Below are 23,917 nucleotides of genomic sequence, written 5' to 3'. Positions count from 1 at the left end.
GCTGGGTACAGTGACTCACGCCTGTAATCCCAGCACTTTGGGAGGCCAAAGTGGGTGGATCACAAAGTCAGGAGTTTGAGATCAGCCTGGCCAATATGGTCAAACCCGGTCTCTACTAAAAATACAAAAAAGTTAGCTGGGAGTGGTGGAGAATGCCTGTAATCCCAGCTACTCGGGAGGCTGAGGCAGGAGAATTGCTTGAACTCGGGAGGCGGAGGTTGCAGTGAGCCGAGATCGTGCCACTGCACTCCAGCCTGGGCGACAGAGCAAGAGTCTGTCTCAAAAAAAAAAAAAAAGAAAGTATCAGATCCAGGACCTGACCCATGGTCCTGACCCCCATGCTATGCCACGTGATTCTTTTATTAGACTATACCAGCACAATCCTTCCCTATGGTCACACATAGATGGAATTCTGCCATCAAGCTAAAGAAAAGCAATAAATCTAAGGCTTAACAGTCATCTTCTCTGAAAGTCACAAAAACCAGAGGATGAAAAGAACATGAAGATTTGAGCCTGGCAGCCTTGGTTTCAAAGTCCAGTTCCCCTGTTTACCAGCTGTGTGCCTTAAGCAAGTTGCTTAATCTCTAAGCCTTGGTTTTATCTTCTGTAAAATAAAAGTACATTAGCTCTCTTAGAAGTCTGTCATGAGAATTAAATAAGACAATATATTTAAAGCATGTAGACGTAGCACATAGCAACACAATGAACACAAAATAATTGCTAGATATTATTATACTTGCACCAGTGAGTCTGCAAATCTCACCAAGCAGGAGCTACACAAACAGATTTCAAGATGCAAAATCTGCATCAACTGTGAGCAACATACCGCAGTGCACATTTTATAGCCAACACCAAAGTCAAAACGACATTGCTCATCCATAGAGTAATTGATTCCAGGAAGTTCTGGGAGTTTAGGCCAATCATGATCAAAAGGGTCATCAAGGAGACAGTCATAGGAACTGTAGGAAGAAAAATATCGCATGTAGTTAAATGTTCATTTAAAAAAATCAGGTCCTGATTAAAAAAAAAAAAAAAGTAGTCTTCGCTTATATACTTTAGAATTTCATCCCAGATCATACAGCAATTTCGCAAAAACATACATTTAAGGTTTTGGTTTCGGTTCCATTTAGAAAAAGACTCTTTACCTGTATTCATGCCAGGGAAGTAAACCAAGCATGACTTACGAGTGTAGTAGAGCCACGATTATTTGAGTCACTAATTAAACCACCACATGGTGTGGTAGGGCACATCCTGACACCTATACTGTAGGGCACAGCTGGTATCATATGCAGGAACCACATGACTGTCCTCCCCCCAACCTCAAGTTTGACCATTAATCAAAGATTCTATAACAACTTACTAAAGGAAAATTGCATTACAGTTAAAAATTTACTTATATTGTAGACTTATGGCTTCAAGTATTATGACTCAATGATAAAATTGTTGTGCCGAACGTTCTAAGTCATAAAAAAATGTTTATTATCAATAATAGTTTTCATTTACTGGGAATTTTGCTATGATCAAGTCCTAAGAGTCAGTTTTATGTCTGTAGGCTATAAAATAAATACTCTCATGACACGCAGCAGGGGACATACTGGATATATCTTTTCAGTTCTTGACCACTGCATCGGGACCAGTGGTAACGATGGAATGCAGCTTGTACCAAGGGAGCCATGACACTTCCCATAGCAGTCTCATCACCACACCTGTTGCCTTGTCCGTCATGCTCCATTCCCAACCTAGAACACAAAACGACCTCAGTGGTAAGAATCAGGGGCTACTGCCTTCACTTAATTTTGGTTTTGAAAATAAGCCCTGGGAAATAACGTATTTTTTTAAGTCAGCGTAGCTTTCTTGAAGAAGTCACAGAAACAGAAATTAACAGCAACCTGACAGAAATGCCCTTCTTATTCTATAGCTCTGAAAACCACAGGAGTGCCTCTGCAAGCCAGTCACTCATTTAGTTTCAGTGCATGACCTCTTCTCTGTTTGCAGTTCTTCATACTTGGCAAAAGACAAGAATTGCATGCTGGCATGCATTCTGCCCAAAGAGGAAACAATACTGAGAGAAGCAGGAAAGAAAAGATCTTTTTTTGGCTTTATAGCCGTCAGCAGTGACTTACACATGGCCCGTTTCATGGGCTACTACAAAAGCAGATGAAAAACCATCCTCATGATTCAGGGTACAACTTCTCACTGGATGACACATGCCGGTGACTGGAGCATATCCTGTAGAGAATAACAATTACTTTTATTTTCATTTTATGAGAAGACTCATTAAGAATTACAACTGGACCTTTGCCTAGGGGAAAAAAAGTAAAAGCCTTTCAGGAAACAGGGGCAGCTTTATTTTCCTACTAGCATTGTGTCACATTCTCTCGGGAAAGCCACAGGTAATGGTCTCTAAATAAAGATTCACTGTGTCTGCATTTTCTCCTTTCCTAAGGGAAGGAATGGCCCGGGGTTACCATTCTCTTCTGCCTACCAGCTAAGCCCTGTCTTTCTGTTTTAGTAAATGGTCCTTCATATCGTGGTACTGATGAAGGAAGCCAGAAATTCCATCAATGTTGAAAAGAAAATCATCAGTCTGCTTCTTCCAAAGTCCACATCAGAATTTATTAGATAAATGTAAGCTGACTTTGGAAGAAAGCTCTTTGGCAGCAGTCATTTCTCATGGCATCTCTTTTTTCATTCCAAACAGTTAGTGGAAATCACACTGCATTTTACAGCATCCCCTCCATGTCCCCAAATGCACAATCACTATTTTAAAAGCAAGTATAATTATGATGGTATTTAAGTGGCTTTTAGCATTGAGAACTCCACAGAAGTCACTGGAAGCATCAGAAAGAAAATGCATGCTTGGCCGGAGTGTGGTGGAAAGTGGTGGTGGAGAGCTGAACATTTGAATAGACTGCCTGATTTAGGATTACTTTTTAAAAGTCATGACTTTAAGTATTTCTTCTACATATTGATGGCAATACCTTGCATTCCAGCAGGTCCAAAGTCTTGCCTGGTTAAAAAAATTGCATGGTCATGGTGTTCAGAGTGGTTGAGATCAGATCTTTGTTGCTGGGACGCCCAGCGACACACATTCTCCAAGCTTCTGGATGGGTTTCCCCTTTCTATGAGGCTGATGGACTAAGAGAAAACAATATGTTAAAGACACACATGACAATTTCCCAAAGGCTTCGTTTGATAATTTTCTCTGAATTGAATTTGGGATTAAAGTATTTAAACAATGATTCAATAATATTTAGGGCTTATTTTGATATTCACTGTGATTTATGAATTCTAAATGCCCATGAAGGGTATTTTAATAATAATTGATTTTAGTTGTGTGAAAGTCAAATAATGCCATTTTTGAGAATGGTTTTATTATGTTTGAGAGAGAATCTCACAATTTTACCTGTGGGAAAGTCAAGTGATACCATTTATGAGAATGATTTTGTTTTGTTTGAGACAGAATCTCACTCTCTCACCCAGGATGAAGTGCAGTGGCACGATCTGGACTCACTGCAACCTCTGCCTCTCGGGTTTAAGCAATTCTCGTGCCTCAGCCTCCTGAGCTGCTGGGATTACAGGCGTCCACCACCATCCCTGCTATTCTTTTGTGTGTGTGTGTGTATGTATTTTTAGTAGAGACGGGGTTTCACCATGCTGGTCAGGCTGGTCTGAAACTCCTAACCTCAAATGATCTGCCTGCCTTGGCCTCCCAAAGTACGGGAATGTTTGATGTGAGATTTGCTATTGTGAGGCAACTTAATATTAACCATTTAGGTAATAATTTTAGTAGTCTAAATAATTCCTGGTTCAGCTTAGATTTGAATTTCATAGAAGTAAGAACAAAAATATTGAGAAAGATTCTGACATGTTTTTCCAGAGATGTGAATGTATAAAATATTAATTAAGATTTTTGTTTATTTTTTATGATCCAGAATTAATCAACATTTGGGGAGAATATGAATTCTTCCATGAGTTGGCAAGGCTGGTGAAATCTTAGTCTATGCAGAACCATCAAATTACATTAACTTTACACTAAAAAAAAAAGAAAAACTCCCACTTTTTTAAACTTTATGCTACTGAAGAGGGGTGGACTCTTCCAGTTCTGATATAAGAAAATAAGTTCGTTGAATGTTGCTACCATCACATTAGGGTCAGGAGTTAAAAGTTCAGGGGGAAAAGGGTACAACCTTCAAGAAACCACTAGCCACACTTCTCAGAGTAGTTCTGATGAAATGAAATTTGAACTTGGAACCAAAAATTAGTCCCTATTTAACTGACAGGCTGAATTTTGTTACAGTTCAGCAAAATGTTATTACCAGTGTTTATAGTCTTAATAAAATCAGCTTCCTTTTTTTATATACTGATCACATACTTTTCCAAACAAATGCTTTAACAACCAATTGGAGGCTGTTATTTCCAGCTGGAGTTAACTCATATTCCTTGTTGGCAATATAAAGTAGGTCAGGCTTATGTGATAAAGGTTGATGACACTCTATCATTATAAAATGATATGTGGATGATAACTATTTAATGAAATGCAAACACATGGATTTTTCCTATTTCCTAAATGTACAACTTCATTAGTATTTCATAATCAGGAGGATTAATTATGAGAGAGAGATGTATAATTTTAAAAATCAAGAAAGTTGTCAAGCTAGTTGTTTCCTGTATGTTTCCTCCTTAAAGGAGCTAAAATCAATTATATTACATGAAATGCCTACTATGTGCGTTTTTATCCAACTTTTGCTTTTGAAAAAAGTAAAGCTCTTTTAAATGAAAAGCATTCACTGTGCACCTCACTCTTCTTAAGGGGAAAGATATATGTATATACAACATTGTTTTTAGTGAATCAAGAGAAGACAAAGATCTTTGTCTTTTTTCTTCATTGTACATTCCAAGCACCTAGAAAATATCTGCCACTTAGTAGGCATTCAATATAATTGCTTCTAATGAATAAATGAAACACACACTCGATGATAACATTAGGCTAAGGAAATTCTCTCTCCTCATAACAGTATCCATTCTTTCCATTCATAAGTCACACCTAAAGTCAGGGTAATTATCTACATCTTTAGACAGAAATAAATAAGCAAATGGCAGCCGCATAAAAATCATTCATCATCTGCTCAAATTTGGAAGTCTCCACTCACGTGGCAGTTTCTTCTCCTCAATTTCAAGCAACTAGGGGTTAATGTGGAATATATCTACGCCATAAGTTAGATGTAGCTTTAACAATTTAGTCTTCTATTTGCTAACCTAGTCCCTAATGTTTACAATTCATTTTTTAAGACATTTTACCTTTGCATATCCCAGCATTATCATGCGCACCAGGACCACATTTATATGCACTCCGAGGGACTCATCATGGTAAATTTCATTCACCTAGAAACAAAAAAAGATAATTGCTAAAAGAAATGAAACACTGAAGATTTCATGAGATGTACATATAAGCTGTGTAATCACCACAAATAGGTAAGTAAATTGCTATTTTTAAATTGAGTTTAATAGCTGCACTCTGAAATGTAGTCATTTACTTTTAGCTTTGGAACAATCTTTGGATATGTAAATTGCTAATTCTGTAAACTCCACAGTAATATGAACGTACAGGATATGCTCAAAAGGGTCTTGTTATACTAGTGCGGTGTTAGAAGGAGTCTACGTGTGATGTAATCCAAATATAACATTAGCCAAAAGCAACCACGGGAAGGTGACTTTGGCAAATCATTTGCTAGCCTGTGAGTTGCCCGCAACCACAGTAAAGGAAAACAGCAAGCATTTGCCTACTGGGGTGTCTCTGTGACAATTAGGGGTGCTACGTCTGGTTGAGAGATCCAATGGCTATGGGGTCTGTGTGCAGGAGCTGTGGTAGTGTATCTGAGAGCCAGCTAGCAGGTGGGGCAGCTGAGGCGATTGCTTGAAAGTGCTACAAGATAGAAATCCTCCGATATTTAAGTTATTAAGGAGACTGTACGAGTACCTATCAGATGAATGTCAGCCCTGGATGCAACTCTGAGTCACTGCTTTTTGTTTAATTTCAAAAAATTAGGCTGAAATTTCTTTTCTTTTCTTTTTTTTTTTTTTTTCTGAGATGGAGTCTTGCTCTGTTGCCCAGGCTGGAGTGCCGTGGTGCGATCTTGGCTCACTGAAATTTCTAAAAGTGACTCGGTATACTTTAAAATCATGGATGTTGGAATAAGTGCAACCTCAGAGGTCGTAGTCCAACTCTGTTTTATATAGATGAGGAAAATAAAGCCTGTAGAAATTAACTGACATGCAAAACACACAGTGAGCTATTGGCAGATATGAATCTGAAGTGAACTGTAACAGTATCCTCTCATTAAGCTAGTGCAAAATTAGTGCAAATAAAAAATACTTAGCAACATGGCAAATGTTAGCAGGAAGGAGAAAGGTGGAGTTATCAGGCTAGAATGCAAAGTTCTTGGCTGTTCCCAAAAACAACGACTCGACGCTTGTTAAAAAGACTAAAAGAGGGATGAAAAACTAACTGCAACTCAGCTTCAGATCCAGGAGATTTGAACAGTAGGCACAGCAATCTGAAACCTGCACAGAAAAGATAGGCATAATCTCATAGAGAGTGGCTTTAAAAGTAAATATAACTCAAGAATGACTGAAGAATGCTCTAAAACAAGAAACTCACAAATCATAATATTTCGATTTGCCACACAGACCAAGAAGATTCAACTGAATTGTTTCAAGAATCCAACATGACTGCACAGAAAACCTTAAAAAAATCAGGGTCTTGAATGTAGACTGAAAGCATACTTATTGAATTTGTAGAAGTCACAAACAAGAAAAGAACAGCAAAGGTGGAAGTAAAAAATCTGGCTAAGCTAGAATATGCTAGAGATAAAAAAGTATAACTTAAAAAGAAAAGATGTAAAGTCCTTTTAAGTGGAAAAATGCATGAATATATACACACATACATTTATACATATATACACATGCACATGCACACACACACATACTCACATACATAGAATGGTAAGACTCAATTTAATGCTTCCACAAGATAAGGCAAGCTGTGGAAAAAAATCTGCAATACACACTTGGATTGTGTAAGTGTGCAGGCAGATAGCTCATGCCCAAGTTGTCCCACTCTAGGCTACAGAAAACCTGAAGTATTGAGTGCATTTTTCTGGGCTGTCTTATGACAGAGGTGCTTGACAAAACATGAATATATCATGAGAAGAGCTAACAGCAAGGAGGCCAGAAAATGTGTCTTATAAAGAAGAGTTGGGGAGACATAATGGTTAAAAGCCTGAATGCCCCACATTAAATAGTCTCAGATAAATCCTGGTTCAACCCCTCACTGCTTGTGAGACCTTTATCATTCTGAGTGTCAATAAAGTGGACATAATAAAAATAATATCTCACAGGGTTAGGGTGAGAATTAAGACAGTTAACTCATGCAAACGAATTGCTCAAAAATTTTATGAGTGAGAAGGAGGAAGGGGTTTTTAAGGATATTACAGTACGAGAAGTAGAAAAGAAAAACATAGAAGAATTGATAGCCTTCATATGGAAAAGGGGTTTGATTCATTCTGTATATCTACAGAAAATAAAACTTAAAACCATTCACATTATTAAAGGTGTAAATTTCAGCTCAATATAAAGAAAAAGTGAAAGTTAGACAAAAAGCTGTTGTTTCTCATGGGCTTTTTAGTCATGGGCTGATTCTCTTATCTTATGCCACACTTCATGCTGCCTAATTGAAAAGTGAATCAACTCTTCCAACCCTCCTCTTCTGGATTCATTATCTGATAACATATTCCTAACTTTATAGTTGCAATAAAAGTTAAAAGTCAACAGCCAGGCCTGTCACCAACACATTCATTCAGAGACTCATATCTATCCCAAGAGGCTTCTTGTAAGGCAGCTGTTTCAAATTAGAAACATGGCTTTGCACACCACCTTATAACATGTACTTAGTTTAATGAAGTTGAAATGTAAAATGCACTTGATGTTAAAATAAGGTTGAACAATGTTAGTAAATAAACAAAACTAGATAACAATAAAACAAAACTAAAGAAAAGGAGACAGAAAGAGTGAATTAATTTCTGGAGAAGGAGAAGTAAGAAAATGTAGGAGGCACTTAAGCCAATGCACATAACAGTGACAGCTACACTGTAACATACGTAATACATCAATGCTATAGGAAGCTCCTACATCAGAAAGTCTTAGAATAATAAAATGAAGGAAAGATGGGAATGATGACAAATAGCTTGTGATATTTGAGTTAGTATAAAATGTACATATAGTCATCCTAAATTAGTAAATTCATTTGTACTTAGTGAATTATAAATTAACACAGTGTCAAGAAAGTACAATGGACAAAATTATTAATCTCAATAGCAAATATGATATTACAAAATGAATAAAAGGGAATTTTTAAAATTCAGATTTACCATTCATCAAAATAAAAGTATTACTTAACAAACGTCACTATTATGCCAGGGTAATTAGAAAACAGGGTGACCCAGTAGAAACAAAAATCAGTTTAATAATGTTCTGAGTCAGCACGCATTTTGAGATTCACAATATATGCATAAATTATTACAGGTAGAAATAATCAAATACAAGGGAATAATACTTTTACACAGCACAAAGTATTCTTTCAATGTGGCAATTAACCAGCTGTCTATACTGTACAAAGCACTGTATCTTATTATTTTGATTTTCAAGGATTAAAAAAGTTCCTCCATATTATTCACTTCTAAAATACACTTAATAATTTGACTGCTTTTCATCTTGCCAGGCCCTATCAATTCCTGAGATGTACTGTTTTTATATTTGGAAACACATGGAATATGATAAGAGTTGGAAAAATAATATAGCACCATATTATTAGATATTCAAAACCCTGGGTTCTGTTCCCAGCTTGGACATGGATAAACTGAGTGATCTTTGGTTGGTCATTTAACCTGATTCTTGCTTTTCTTGTTGACAAACTCTAATTTTACTTCCTTTGTCTGTTTCACAGTATTGTTGCTCAAAACAAGCAAGATGCCATATAACTATACTCAGCAAAATACAAAGTACTTGAGCACCTATCCCCCATCCATGCACAAAGTTTAAAAAAAAAATTGCAAGTGTATTTTCATAATCTACCTGAAAAGTTCAAGAAAAACAATTGCCCTAATCATAGTTTTTACTGAAAGGGACCTCAAGATTCTTCTATTTGAAATTTGTTAAATCTCAATCTCATTGAAATATCTAGTTTAAATTATCAAGAAAATTATTGGGAAAAATCATTTAAAAGCTATTTCCAGCAGATGGCAGTATGCATGCTTCAGAGGGGCAAAGGACAAGCTGCTTCATTCACCTGACTGTGCTTATATACCAGTCAGTATGCCAGTGTTTTCCTATATTTACACATAAATGAAACAATCTCCTTGAAATTAAATAAGAATCGTAAAACATTATAACCTGAGACAAATGCTACGTTTTAAATGCTTACTCATTTGACTCTTAAGAGCAAAGAAAAATATTGAAAAAAATCATTATTTAGACTTTTTTCAATGTCATCTGATTACAAAATTACATAACAGGCATAAGGAAATTCTCATGATTTAGCTGTTTTTAACACTCAAATAATATAGAGAAATAACTAAAAGGATATACTAAATTAGCAATTTGAATCTGTCAAGATGGGCTAAATTCTTATTAGGAAATTCTTAATAATTCTAAATAATTTCTTATTTATTAAGAAAGTAATTTTACAACTTTTAGTGAAAAGGAAAGTAACTTTTCTGAAGTAAAAGCAAACTCAACAAAAAGAACAGCTAATAATACAGAGAGCTTATCAGCTTCCAGACACTGCATTAAACACTTTACCTATACTAATTCAAGTAATCCTTGAAATAACTTTAGAGATATTAACTCCATTTTACAAGTGCAAAAGCTCAACATATATTAGAGAGCTCAGAATCCTATAGCGGACAGATGTTCTCATTGCCCAGAGAAGTTAAGTAACTTGCCTGAGATCACACAATTAGTACACAAGCAAGGGATAAAAATGAGCAGTCTGACTTCAGATTCATAGCTATACCCATTTTGCTGTACTTCCACAGACCTGCAAGCCACAACACTGTCATTATGCATAGGATGTGGTTTTAAAATCATCAATAGTGATTCTCAACCTTTAAGAATATACTGTGGAAACATATTGAGAAAGAGAATGTAAAATTTGCAGCTTCTTTTCATAATCTTCCTTATGTAAATTTTAAGCAAATGAGGAGTCAGAGTTTAAATGTAATATAAATAGGATTTATTGATGACCAGTATGAGGGTATTCCACAAAATATTGAGAAGAAATAAAGAGGAGCTAGAGAAGAAAAATTAAACAAGAAAAGAAATCAAGGGTGAAATGTACAACCAGTGTTTTGGATTGCAAGAAAAGCAGTAAGCATAAACATTCTAAATGATGTATTTGACACTGCATAATGCAAACCAAAGTACATCTACAAAAAAAAACTGAGTATCTTTTCACCATGTGAGCCAACCTATTGGACCATGGGTAGATTTTCTGTGAGGTGTTCAGGGTTGAGCCTAGAGTCTTTATTAAATTACCTGAAAGAAGGGGTGAACAGGACATTAATTCAATTTTCAGATGACCTGATGTTGGAAGAGTTTGTCAATGATGTGAGGGAGGAAAAGGTAAAATCAAATCAAGTATTCCTTTCCTTGAAATGAAAATTCCTTCCAGGTTTGTTCCCGGACAGGACAAATTCTCCCAGGACATTTCGCTGGCAGGACAATCTGACCTGCTTTGTCTGACTAGCTGATGAACAGCTTTGTCTGGCTTCAACAAAGCAATACTCATTTTTTGTTCAGATGGGTGGATTAGGTCTTGAGAGGCTGGATAGCTTAGCAGTGGAGAGCATGAGCTCTGCGTTAGACTGCCTGGATTCGATCTTAGTTGTGTGATGCTGGGCATGTTATTTGTCTCTGTGCCTCAGTTTCCTCACCTGTAAACTGGGATAATTACAGTATTATCCTCATAGGACTGTTGAAAGTAATAAATGAGTTCATATAGGTACAGTACTTGATGCTTGGCCCTTGCAAGTACAAAAAAAAATAGCTGTAATTATTGCTATTATTCATATAGAAGCAAATAAACACCACATATATACAAAATTTTTTTTAAAAGAGACCTTTGGTTAACTGAAAGTAAACAAGTACTGACGAGATAGCCTAAGTGATCCTGGCTAGATATAAAAGAATTCTGAAATGGACTGAGAAAAATATTACTCTGTCCACAACTATCTCTTACGTAGGTAAAAGTTCCAAATTCATACCTGCTTGGATTCTCAGCCCCATACTCAATATTTCTTTTCCTCAGAATACAGAGGTGTCTTCCAATCTGCCAACTCTTCCCTCATCTCCAATCTCATATGAATAATAACTACTGTTTATTGATACTCTTATCAAATATTAATGAAGAGTTGCTATGTGCCCAAATGTTCTAGGGGTGGAGAATGGAATAGTCAATACCTTTGACTCTCTGTTCTTATGAAGCATATATTTTATTGGGTAAAACAGCCTATAGGCATGAAAAAAATTAATGCAAAAAGACATGCAGGCAATGTCATTTGAAGTGGGAATAGGCGTAATGAAGAAAACAAATATATGAGTGACAAGATAGAGGAGGACAAGAGGAGGTGAAGATTGGGTACTATTTGGGATTGGGTAGTCAGGAAAGGGAGAACCATGGACAGGAAGGAATAATTGTGTGACTGTTTAGGGAAAAAACAATCTAGGCAAAGGGAAAAGCGAGTACAAAAGCTCAACATGTATTAGAGAGCTCAGAATCCTATAGAGGACAGACATTCTCATTGCTACTTTATAAAGAGACAGACCCAGAGAGGACACACAGTGTTTTCCTCAAATGATTAGCAAAGCTCTCAAGTCTATGTGATATCAGTGCCTGTTCTCTTTTTGCAAATACCTTGCTCTATGTTGTGTTTTGTTGTTGTTGTTGCTGTTTTGTCATGGTGGAAGCACTGAGTCTCTAGACAGTCACTCCAAAAATCCCCTCCATGCCCCTTGTTTAATGGCTTCCTTCCTAGGGATAGTAACATTCTCAACTTTCTTTCATGAAAAAAAAAAAAAAAAAAAAAAGAAAGAAAAAAAAACCTATCTACAATGTTCTGTGGGATGTGGTACTGTTTACCATGATATTCTTCAATGACACTATTCTGTTTCTTTAGCATGATTAGCTCTACTTTCTTTGCCTAACCTTTCCATGTCAGTGTTGCTCAAGGTTTGTTTGTTTGTTTTTTGACAGTTCTCTTGATACCTGTTTCCCCTGCAATATTCTCTTCACTGCTGTTTCTTCAACCAATACCTATAGGCTGATAAATTCCAAACTTTGTTTTTTTGTTTTGTTTTGCTTTGTTTGTTTGTTTCTTTTGAGATGGAATTTCACTCTTGTTGCCCAGGTTGGAATACAATGGCATCATCTCGGCTCACTGCAACTTCTGCCTCCTGGATTCAAGCAATTCTCCTGCCCCAGCCTCCCGAGTAGCTGGGATGTGGTGCACGCCACCACACCTGGCTAATTTTTGTATTTTTGGTAGCGATGGGGTTTCACCATGTTGGCCAGGTTGGTCTTGAACTCCTGACCTCAGGTAATCCGCCCACCTTGGCCTCCCAAAGTGCTGGGATTGCAGGCATGAGCCACCATGCCTGGCCCCAAACTTTTATATATCTAACAATGATTCTTCTCTCTCATGTGTGATGGCCATCTGTTCAACTCTAGAAATAGGACTATCTATTTAGAAGTATACCTGGATACCTCATAGCACACCCATCTTGTCTCTAAAACCTGTTCTTCTCTTCTAAATATTTTATCCCAATTACAGACTAAATTATCCTTGGTTCCTTCTTCTTCTTCAAGTATTAGAGTCATTCTACTACCAAGTACTGCAGACATCTCTCGAACCTGTCCACCTCCACACCCAGCAGCTTAGTAACCATCCAGCTCATGCAGACTGTTGCAATAACTGGTTAAAACTTTTGTAAATATTTTGTATGTAGGTGATTTGGGCACATTTTAGTAGCTCTCCAGAAAGGAAGATTGTAAGGGTCGATGGTTGTTTTCAATAAACATGAGTCTTTCCTTCTATGTGAATTATGTTTTACTTCATTTAAGTATTAAAGGAGCTTCGGAAAGCCCAAGAATATGCAGTCAGCTGTGAGGCCCTACAGACTCTTGTGTCCTTTGTAACGATGGACACATACCAAAAGCCCAGGTAGAATTGTTTACCTTTCCTCAAGATTGAGAAAGATGGGTTAGCACAAGATGCTATAAGCTTTTTCTGTGTTTTACAACCCGGGAAAATATAAAGGCTGGAACAAAGTAAGGAAGGATAAGGTCAGTCTGATATCTGTAACCTAAGAAACAAGGATGTGCGAATTTCAGGAAGGGAATTTGAGGCTGCAAAAGCAAATGGGGGAAAGGAAGAGGAAATTGAGATGTTTCAGTAAAAATCTAAGAGACCTCTTAAATCAGCAAGACTGTGCGGATGTTGTGTTATGTTAAGGTAGCATGTGATGTGGGGACTTACTTCTAGAGTGATAGATTCAGGATATTCCTGGGAAGGTGAGTATGATTTTATAAAAGGCGGCGGAATCAACTTGTGCTTGCTGCAATCTGTCTCTGTGATCTGGTATGTTCGATCCACATCGGGGAAATTAAGGCAGTTTTTTGAGGGAGGGAAGTATAGTGTACATAACAAGGAGTATGGACCTAGATAGACACTATGAACTTAGAAACTGTGTGTCTGTGTTCATAGCATAGTGTCTAACAGAGTCTCTCTCCTCCAAATAATTCTAATAATGCATCTCTTTCTAAAACATGGACTGATCAAGTCACTAATCTTCTTAAAAACCCTTTATGACTCTTCTTTAACAAGATGAAATTCAAACTACTCAGTATGGCACTTATTATTTTCTAAAGTTAGCCCCAGCTTCTCTTTCCAGTCTCCTCATCTGCCATCTCCCCTAAATACGTTTTAATTTTACCATGCAGCCAATCTAGAGTGGCTCCAAAGACTCCATGAACTAATACTTTTAGTATCTTGTTACAAGCTATTCCCCATCTTCCAAGAACCTCTCTCCCCTTTTTCTAGCAGGAAAATGCCAATTCAGTTGGAAAAGTCCAACTCAAATGATATGTCCTCTTATGAAGATTTCAATGGCCACTGGCATTATTTGCCAAACCATATCCTCTCTTTTTCAATTCATGTTTACATAGTACTCTGCAACTGAATCTCTTGAGGATTAATATATTTTCTAGATCTCTATCACATTGTATTATCATTTGTTGATTGGTTAATTTTACCTGCTACAATTAGCTCCTTGTAGAAAGGAGCTATGTTTTAATTTTTGTCTCCCAATAATTTAATAGGACCTTGCCTATGGTAGGTTATATATGCTAGGTGAATAAATGCCTAGAGGATTGATTTGAATTCAAATGTAAGAAATGGATTATTGATAACGACTTAGAATAGAAAACTGCTACATGATATGCTAAGGTTGCATGAATATGTATACTTTCCAGGTAAATCTGCATTGCATTCACATTCAATGTTTTCAGAAAAAGTTAAAAAATCAAAAGTAGTGTATTTATATAACCATCGTTAAGTAACCAGTAACCACATATATTTGCTGCTAACTCTTGAATAAGTCCATTAATACTTTTTAAGGACCAGGGTACTTCTGTGGAGTTTATATTTTCTTTACAAATATTGGTTAGGGAAGCTTGCCCTGTTCAGATAACACATTTATGCTGGTTCACTGTCCATCATAAGTAGCTAATTTCAATATACAAAGAAATTGATGAATTCACTCAATAATTTATAATTTCTTAGAAGTCCAAGACTGTTTCTTTGCACTGGGAGGCATTCTTTTAAATTAACTGCTTTCTTATCATTTAATAAATCCTGAGATTAAGGCATAAATTCTATTATTTACAGGACTCTAAAAATGTTAATAGGCACATTAGACCCAGAAGACCTTAGCAAATAAGATCTTAGCAAATAAGATCTCAGCAAATAAAAAAAGATACCTTTGACCTGTCACAGACAGCACAGTGTTGCTGATGGAAAATATCTGGCACATTGAAAGAAAACAACCTACCCTCTTAACCATAAAAATCTGCCTCATCATCCTGTTAGAATCTTAAACAAGATTGCTAGCTGGTTTGATTCAATCAGGTAACTAACTGAATTCTCATTTCAAAGACTTGAGTTGTATAAACAAGACACAGAAACAGATAAAGGAATCAGAGTTTTAACTAGCAAGAGATTTATAAAATGACTCAACTTTGTAATGAGAGGCAGTGAAGTTTGGGGAGGAAGAGCTTCAGGCTCAGAAGGCAGATATAGATCTGGGCTCAGGTCCTGACTCTGCCATATTAGCTGTCTGACCCTGGGAACATCACTTAACTTCTTTCAGCTTCAATCTCTTTATTTGTAAACTGGGATGGGCTGAACGCATCTTAGCGTTGGAAAGTATTAAATAATTTATGTAAAGTATTCATCAGAGTTTCAGGCACAAAGAACTAAAATGTTAGTAGTATTATCCTTCACTGTTAACATTAAATCTTTATTTTGAATCTAGATGCAAAACTAGATGATTTCAAGTACCTTCAAAGATTTCATCACTAACCTTAATTCTCCATAATCTATTTTCTTCATTGACCAACTCATCCACATAAATGGAATCATTAACAAGCTCCTCCCATGACCTGAAAGATGCTTGCCTTCTTCTCCTAGCTCTGCCTAACTCCTACACACTAAACTTGAGCCACGATGACCTTCTTTTAGTTACTGAAACACATGCCCTTATTAAATGGCTGGATCTTTTGCATTAAGTCTCAATTTAATAATCAATTCCTGAAAGAAGGTTTTCTTAATCAAAATGTCTATGTATAACCTATATCACCCATTTGCTCTGTTATTCTCTTTCCCAGCAAACTGTCAGTTCCTTGCATAGTTCTTATGTAACCTATGATGTAATTATTTGATTTCTCCACCAGTCTATAATCTTGCTGAGGTCAGGAAATAAGTTTGTTTTGTGTTAACCACCATATACCTGGTATATAGCATTAAAATATTTATTAAAAGGCTGAATCAATCAACATTTTATTGCATGTCTACCACACGGCAGACACTTTTTGATATAATTATGAGGCTTAATAATATACAGTAACTGCACTCAAGGAACAATCAACCTATTAGAGAACTGCTCCTGTTGAGGTTTGGGGTGATACTTATGGACCATGTCAGGAAATTAAAACTTTAAAAACTCTACTCTCTTGAAGCTTGGTGGAGGATTCAGGCAAGCTCCAAGAGGGTCAACGATTTTTTATCATGCTTATTGGAATATTCCCAATACCTAAAATAGGCCTTGTACAAGGCAGACGATGCGTCAATATTTATAGCATGAGACATGCCCCACAGCTGAGAACCACTTTCCCAGCAAATCAACCATGTTACAAGATAGTAAAACTATAAACATTTCTTAATATAACAAGATATGATATGGAATCCTAAGAAAGGCTTAACATATATGACAAATCTCTTATTTGAAACACTAAAACATTGGATATGTTCATATCTATGTGTTTCTTCTTCATATAGGAAGCTTGGCGAAATGTCAAGATCTACAAAATAGAAAGAGGTTAAACAAAAGCAGATGGAAGACATCTGATTATTCTCTCCACTGCTTCACAAAGGTGTGGGGGTGAGTTAGAGGGTCTCCTTCCTTTCTTGGGAAGTTATATCGAAATCATCTAGGGCCTGTTCAAACTTGTTCACTTGACCCTCAAGCCTCCAGAGAAAAGTGTTAACATAGTGAGCTACCTTTCCTGTATCCAAACATTTGCATGGCAACACCTACAGAATTTTACCTCATTCACACGCAGTCATCACTGTCATTAGGAAATACGGTCCTGAAATAGATTAAATGTATTTGTATCCAAAAGGTGGACAACTTGCATGGCTAATTTAAAATAGCAGATAAACCAAAGAGATTTAACATTACTGCTGACATATAATAGTAAATACTGTGTTTTAAGTGTTCTCATTATGCTTAAATTATGATTGAGTTAAAATTAAAAATAACTTAAACATTCTAAGCCAGTTTCTCTTCTCAGTAACACTATCTTTTTTTAATGATTAGCTTTACAACCTTATCATTACTTGAGACTGTTTTATAAACTGTAAATAATTTTTTTAAATTTAGCTAAATTTTATTAACATTTTAAAAGTCTCTGTTTCCTCTGGAAAAATTGTAATAATTTCCATCTTGCAATATAGTTGGAAAGAATATATGATACACAATAACTGATAATTTATTTCTTAAACACTGCTCCCATTATATCATTGCATTTGCCATCTATTTCCTCGTTTTGAGTCCAAAATTTCTGACTCCCTCCCAAGATTGTTCGTGATCTACCTCTACATTATTTATATTCATTTGTTCTTCTTTCATTAAATATACATTTAATACTTTATACACGAGCTCTTTTCAATAAAAGCATGACACAACAAATATAAGCTTCTCTTTAAAAGGGAGCCCCGTTTAAATTAAGGTGATACTCTGAAGCAAATTACTTGGACCTAACAGTATTCCCTTAATTCAGGAACTACCATCTAGGTTCTGATATGGAAATGAAATTGATAACCAGGTAAAGGGAAGAGCACATCTGCTGAGTAGTCAACCAAGGCAAAGTTGACAAACAATTTTAAAGGAGAGCAAGGTCTTTTCTCTACCATAGGGATACCCTTCATCCTAATCAATGCAAAAAGATAGAACTTTTTTTGCTGTTAGCTTTCTTCTACAGTTTCTCTCCAGGATCTTATCTGACATTTCATCTAAGTCTCTATGTCTATGTAGGCCTCAAGCCTGGTAAGTCATAATTTTAGATGACCATGAGAAATCATAAAGCATGGCCAGCACAGGAGATAGTTATTTGAACACTGTTAGAAAAAAAACTGAATGTTCCTGGTCTTGAATTTCCATGAGTTAGCTTCATTAGGCTATCATTGTCAGTTTCTCTTTCTGTTTCTCATTCTCATTTGATGATGAATTACAGGAAAAGGAAAGAGCCTGCTCAGGTCAGTATTTTGGGTCTCACAGGCTACAACAGGGCAGTGGGTACGGAGGAGAGGGAAGACTTCAGTCTTCTGTCTGTCTTGCCTAAAGTTGTATACCTGACACCAGGGGGAAAACCTGAAATTATCCAGTTGGAGAGTGATGAGAGTTGGGAATAAGACTAATTTAGAACTAGGTTTCTAAATCTCAGCACTGTTGACATTTTGGGCCAGATAATTAAAAATTCTATGCTGTGTAGGGCTGTCAGTTGCACTGCAGGATGCTGAGCAGCATCCGAGGCCTCTCTCACTATTATCAGTAGCATTCCCCTCCACCCCTGCCCCAACCACCAGTGGTAACAATAAAAAAAAAAAAGTCTACAGATATGGCCAAATGTCCCTGGGAACTGACATGGACACAAATGTATCTTCAGTTGAGAACCTGATTTAGAATAATGAAAACCTTGTGACTATACACTTAAGTATATGCAATTGTATGTGCAATTCAGTTCTAATCAATAATAAAACTATTTCATTCTTCATCTGTGTGATTTCCATGTCTATCTTTCAGTTGGTCATGAAGTTGGAGAGGGAAGGGGACAAGTGTTATTCTTACCTCTCCAAATCTCTTACCAATATCAATTACTTAAAATGCAACTAATATATTAAGTTTAAAAAAATTATTTTCTCTCTCATGGCTCCATTCTCTGATACTCTATTTATTTTAGAATAATTTGTATTTGAGACAGAATCTTAGCCTATTATCCATTTTTTTAATAGATTTAAGAACAAAAGTCTTCTTGACTGTTTTTAAAACATAAAATGCATCACTTTGTTATTCCTTTGACACTCTCAAAATCATACTTACTACTTACTGTCTGGTGAATACACTGTAGCCATTTCTACATAGAACCCCTTCACATTTTCACATGTCCTTCAAAAAACACAAACAAGGCCAACAAAAAACAACAAAAACAGGAAAAGAAATCTCTAAAAGCAGTTTAACTCCTAACTTCTTGATGAATTACATAACTAATAAACTTGTTGAATCTTTCAAGTTTATATAATGATGAAAACTAAGTCCTAGAAAGAGATGATTTGTCTAAGGTCACAAAGCCAACTAGTAGTATGACTAAAACTGAAGCCTCACCCTCCTAAATTCCAATTTAATAATTTTATCATTTAATGATTGGATAACTATGGTCACATCTCCATTTTCTAAAGTATTATAGCATTTATGATACACTGCCTATAATATGACTTAATAATAGCACGACTTTTATTGTTTAGGTTCTTTTTCCTTCTAATTTTCCCATATATTTATTTTTTCTCCTCTAATAGTTATAAGTTTTATGAGGACAAGAAACATATCAAAATCTCTGTTGCATTACTCCAAAAGCCTTCTTATTAGGCACATTTGTGGGCCAAATAAGTCTGTACTGATTGTCTTCCAGATACTAGAAAAAAGTAGCCCAGGGACATAATGAATGACATAAGAATAACATCTCCATAGGAATTTTGAAATTTTAGATCACTTACAAAGTAAAATTTGGTATAGAGAACTAAAATATGATTTTCTATTTGTGCATCTGTATATGCACTGTAAATAATGGATGACTTGTATTTACTCACTTCATCCTCTCAACATCCCTATTACTTTTCTCAATATGCTGATAAAGGGACAGAAGCAGGACAGAGAGTCCAAGAAGCACGCCAAAGTTACACAACTAGCAAAAAGTTAATAGTCAAAAGGTTAATACGAAAAGTTCATTGTCAAGAGTTGAAAACATTCATGTGATTCACAAATGATGATCGTCTATACACATCTATTGCCAAGGCTAGTAATTTGTTTTCTGTGTGTTGTTTGGTCTTCGTAACAGAAATTAGTGCCAAGAACAAATAAACATGTGTTTGAATTTCTGTACTCATTTTCCTTTTCACAGAGATATGGTATAAGTGTAATTTTATAAACTGCTATCTCAATAGACCAAAATATTATTAACAGATATTAGCATAAACAAAATCATGTTTCATGAAATTAATAATTTTTCTCCTTCACTACAGTTGCTTGAAATCTAATCTTAAGCATGGGGGAAAGAGGTAAACTATAGATATCCAAGAAATTATATTAAATATCAAAAGCTGTGCGAGGGGGAGGGTGGATTGAGAGATAGGGAAAGAAAACAGAGCATAGGCTTAGGTAATAAATTTGCAAGATCGATATAATATGTATTTTATATTGGCATGAAGTAAAATACATAGAGTACATCAACATCTCAATTATCTTTTACAAGTAGGTAGTTTACATGTTATTATTTCTCCTCATTTGTTCTCTGCCAATTTAAAAAGAAAGAGCACAAGTTTCAGGATATTGACAAAATTTCTTCTGAATCTGATTAAGGTTCATAAAGGAGAAATAAAGATAAATTTAAAGAGACCATTAGTGGTTGCTATGCAGCACTGTGCCAATAGCTGTAGGCTTTGTATTAATAAATACATTACCTTCGGTCTCATAATGTTGAAAAAAATCACATTTGTTCAAAAGCTGTAACAACAAGAATCCACAGAGTTACCAGGCATAAATCATTCTACATCATCCTGTGAAGCAGAGTGATTCTAGAAAGAACTATTTCATCCTTTATGGGCCACATCAAAGCAGATGGACAAAGTCCTGTGAGTTTTGATTATCCCCAGAACAAAATAAAAATTACAATTCATGGTTTAATTCCATCTCATTATGGCTTTTTAAATTTATGATTCCCCCTTGATAACAATGGAAAACTACTTGATCAACCAAAAGAAACTTTTGCTTCATGCTTCCTTTGTTTTAGCATTCTTGTATTTTAAATATGTAGATCAATAATTTAAATTTAATGCCATCATGTACATATTTTGGATGCAGGGCACAGTCATGGAAGTTCTCACACAGATTGCCAAAGGGTACCAACAAATAAGAGAAGTGAATTAAAAGATCAAAAAGCTTTAAAAAGGAATCACTACTCACAATGTTCATCAGGGTCAGGAGGTAGTTTTGGACATGCTCTTTGCCATGGAAACGGACCACAGAGTCATCCACTCCCAGCAGTACCTCGATGTTGTAATCGTTTTCTCCTGCGTGTCTGCGGCGTCTCATTGTTTCATTCAGTTGTTGGTGGATGTTGCCATAAAGAGTACCTAGATCATCAAGGCCTTCCAGGTCCGACTCTATTAAGAAACAAAAGGAACCAGGAATTTCAGTTTCCCCAACGGGCCTTTCAATAACTTCTTAGAAAAAAAGAATCTTCTCAGGTACCTATCAGCATCATTCATAATCACTGAGATGCTACTTTTCAGTTTATTCCTTAAATAATATGCATATGCATATGACCAGACAGACCTGCTACAAATTCAACATAGAAAAGCAACACTGAGGGTAAAATCATATTATTATACAGGGAGCGGTGCCATCATGGCAGACTGACTATTCTGTAAGGATAGAAGTGGCTCAGTTTTTCTCCCAGCAAAGAGCCAAGGCAGTGGGGGTGTAGAATACAGGCTGGCTATGTAGTTATTAAATAAATTGACATTACAAATAAAAATAACTCTAGTATGTTTACAATGATTAAGTTACTATAACCATGGAGTATAGAATTTGTGTCACATAAATTTAAATTGCTCCTCTTTCAGTAACCTTAATTTAAAAATCAAATTATAGCATGGCAACACAACGGCATCTAGTAATATGATTATCAGTCACTATGTACTGCTTTATTTCTTCTGAGTATGGTTTTCTAGCGAATGCTGCTAGTGAAGAAGTGGATATACAGGGTATATACTATAAACATATGTGTGTGTGTGTATGTGTGTGTAGATAAGACAGTATATAATATACAGGGTACATATTATATACATATGCCAATAAAATATACATATATGTGTGTATGCAGGGATACACAGGAAAACTTTAGTGCTCCACATTTGTACTGGCCATCATTTGGGTGGCAAGTCATTTCAGCTGCTATTTATCTAAATCTGAGATATCAAAGAAAGAAGTCAGTCAGAAAATAACTTATATTCAAAGAAAATTAAAAGTAAAAATAATTTCTTATTTAATGTAGTTCAAGAAACTTACATTTTTTTTTTACTTTCCAAATGAACATTTCGCACACACATACACACACATATACATACAGACATGCCTATATACATGGAAAGAAAAAGTGAGAGAGACATCATCAGGTTTTAATGACCTCAGTTATCTGTTTTCAGATGACTGTATTTTTTGAGAGAAAAGTTTTAGTGAATTAAAAAATAAAATATATCATTTGGATTAACATTAGAGATTATTCAAAACTGCTGGTACATAAAAACAAAAAATACATTCATCTCCATTTCAAGTATATAAAACTCGGAAAGGATTTTATTTTATAAACTGCCTTGATGTCTAAAACAACCACATATCTAAAAACAAGTTTGACAGAACCAGCTCTGACTCATGCTTTATGTGATGGTTTATTTCTTGCGGCACTGGGGCTTGTTAGTCATTTGAGTCAGCATCTAACATTAATAAAAAGGTATTCTCCTCTCCGCCTTTGTGGCTTTAATAAAATTAAGACAGGGGAAAAATAGGTGTCTCTTGGCCAGGAAGATTGATGACCAAGCCCTAGCCACAAAGGATTAGAAGTAGTCAAAGTACAGATCCTACTCACACTCTTTCTACCTTTAAAAAATATACAGAAACACCAACATCCTCCCTTACAAGTAGGGGGACACGCTCTGAATGTGACTACTCAGGTTTAAAAGCTCTACTTTAATTCACTTTGACCTAAGCCCAACTGCTAGCTCATTAGCTGGGAAAATTCTCCTCACCAAGGAATTACATTGGCTCCACAATACATAAATAACTCTCACCATCATCCACATCAAACAGAAAGCTTTCCTCAAAAGTTTTCAAGAGCTGCAAACCCTCACTGAGGTCGAGAGACGACTACACCTGCAAATAGCTTTACTATTCAACCTCAAGTCTTTTTCACACACTTGAGAATGTGAAAGGTTGTGATAGCTAGTGTACAAATATAGGGAATTCAGACATGAGCTCTCAATTCTAAAAATGGCTCTTTTTGGCAGCACCCTCAGAGAAAACGTCCAATGGAAATATAACAGCAATGTTATTATATCATGAAGCCTGATGTGTGAATGAAGTAGGCTGAATACTTATTTCAGAAAGGCAGTTCATTCTGCTTTAACACACCTTTGGTTTGGCCTTTGCAAGTCTCTTTAAATAGGTAGTTTTCTGGTAAGGAAACAGAATCTCTCTTTTTATTGCATAAGAAACCTGGGAAAGAAGAAGGAAGCCTTTGAAAATCAAGAATAATTTGTCCCTACTTTCCTCCATGCTGGGCAGTGTTCTTTCCATGTTTCCTAAAACGCACAATATCAAATATTTCAAAGAAAGACAGTAGGATAGCTTCTGGCACTTTTTACTTATACTCATCATTATAATTACAGACAGCTCGAGGCTGTGAAATATCTTCATTCATAATGAATTTGTCTTAGTAAAACTGCAAAATTATGGCAAAGCTATGACAATAATAGAAACTGACATAGTTGACTTCATCTTGCTTCTAACCTCCAAGCTGTTCTTGGTTATTTCTGGGCATAGGTCAAACTAACTGAGAGGAATTTAGTTTGTAGTTTAACTTTAAAGCAAGGATGACCATAGCCCTTCCCACAACTAAACTGCCTTTGTAAAACTAATGAAAGGCCACTAGGTTAGGATTATGAATGAGGTATGATTCTTTTAAGATACAGGC

At 35.9% G+C, this 23,917-nt stretch overlaps 1 protein-coding gene across 1 annotated transcript in view; it reads right to left on the bottom strand.

Annotated features, from left to right (window-relative positions):
• Positions 1-23,917, bottom strand: part of ADAMTS3 (ADAM metallopeptidase with thrombospondin type 1 motif 3) — a 279,272-nt gene that overhangs the window by 36,634 nt on the left and 218,721 nt on the right. Inside the window, exons 5-10 of the mRNA XM_026446914.2 lie at positions 21,130-21,329; positions 5,302-5,385; positions 2,982-3,138; positions 2,124-2,229; positions 1,596-1,739; positions 827-959 (exon numbers count right to left, since the gene is read on the bottom strand). Coding sequence (XP_026302699.1) covers positions 827-959; positions 1,596-1,739; positions 2,124-2,229; positions 2,982-3,138; positions 5,302-5,385; positions 21,130-21,329 — 824 coding nt within the window. The remainder of the gene's footprint in view (positions 1-826; positions 960-1,595; positions 1,740-2,123; positions 2,230-2,981; positions 3,139-5,301; positions 5,386-21,129; positions 21,330-23,917) is intronic.

The sequence above is a fragment of the Piliocolobus tephrosceles genome, chromosome 3, assembly GCF_002776525.5.
Source record: "Piliocolobus tephrosceles isolate RC106 chromosome 3, ASM277652v3, whole genome shotgun sequence".
Taxonomy (NCBI): Eukaryota; Metazoa; Chordata; class Mammalia; order Primates; family Cercopithecidae; genus Piliocolobus; species Piliocolobus tephrosceles.
The sequence above is the reverse complement of the archived record's forward strand: the minus strand, read 5'-3'. Positions and strand labels throughout refer to the sequence as shown.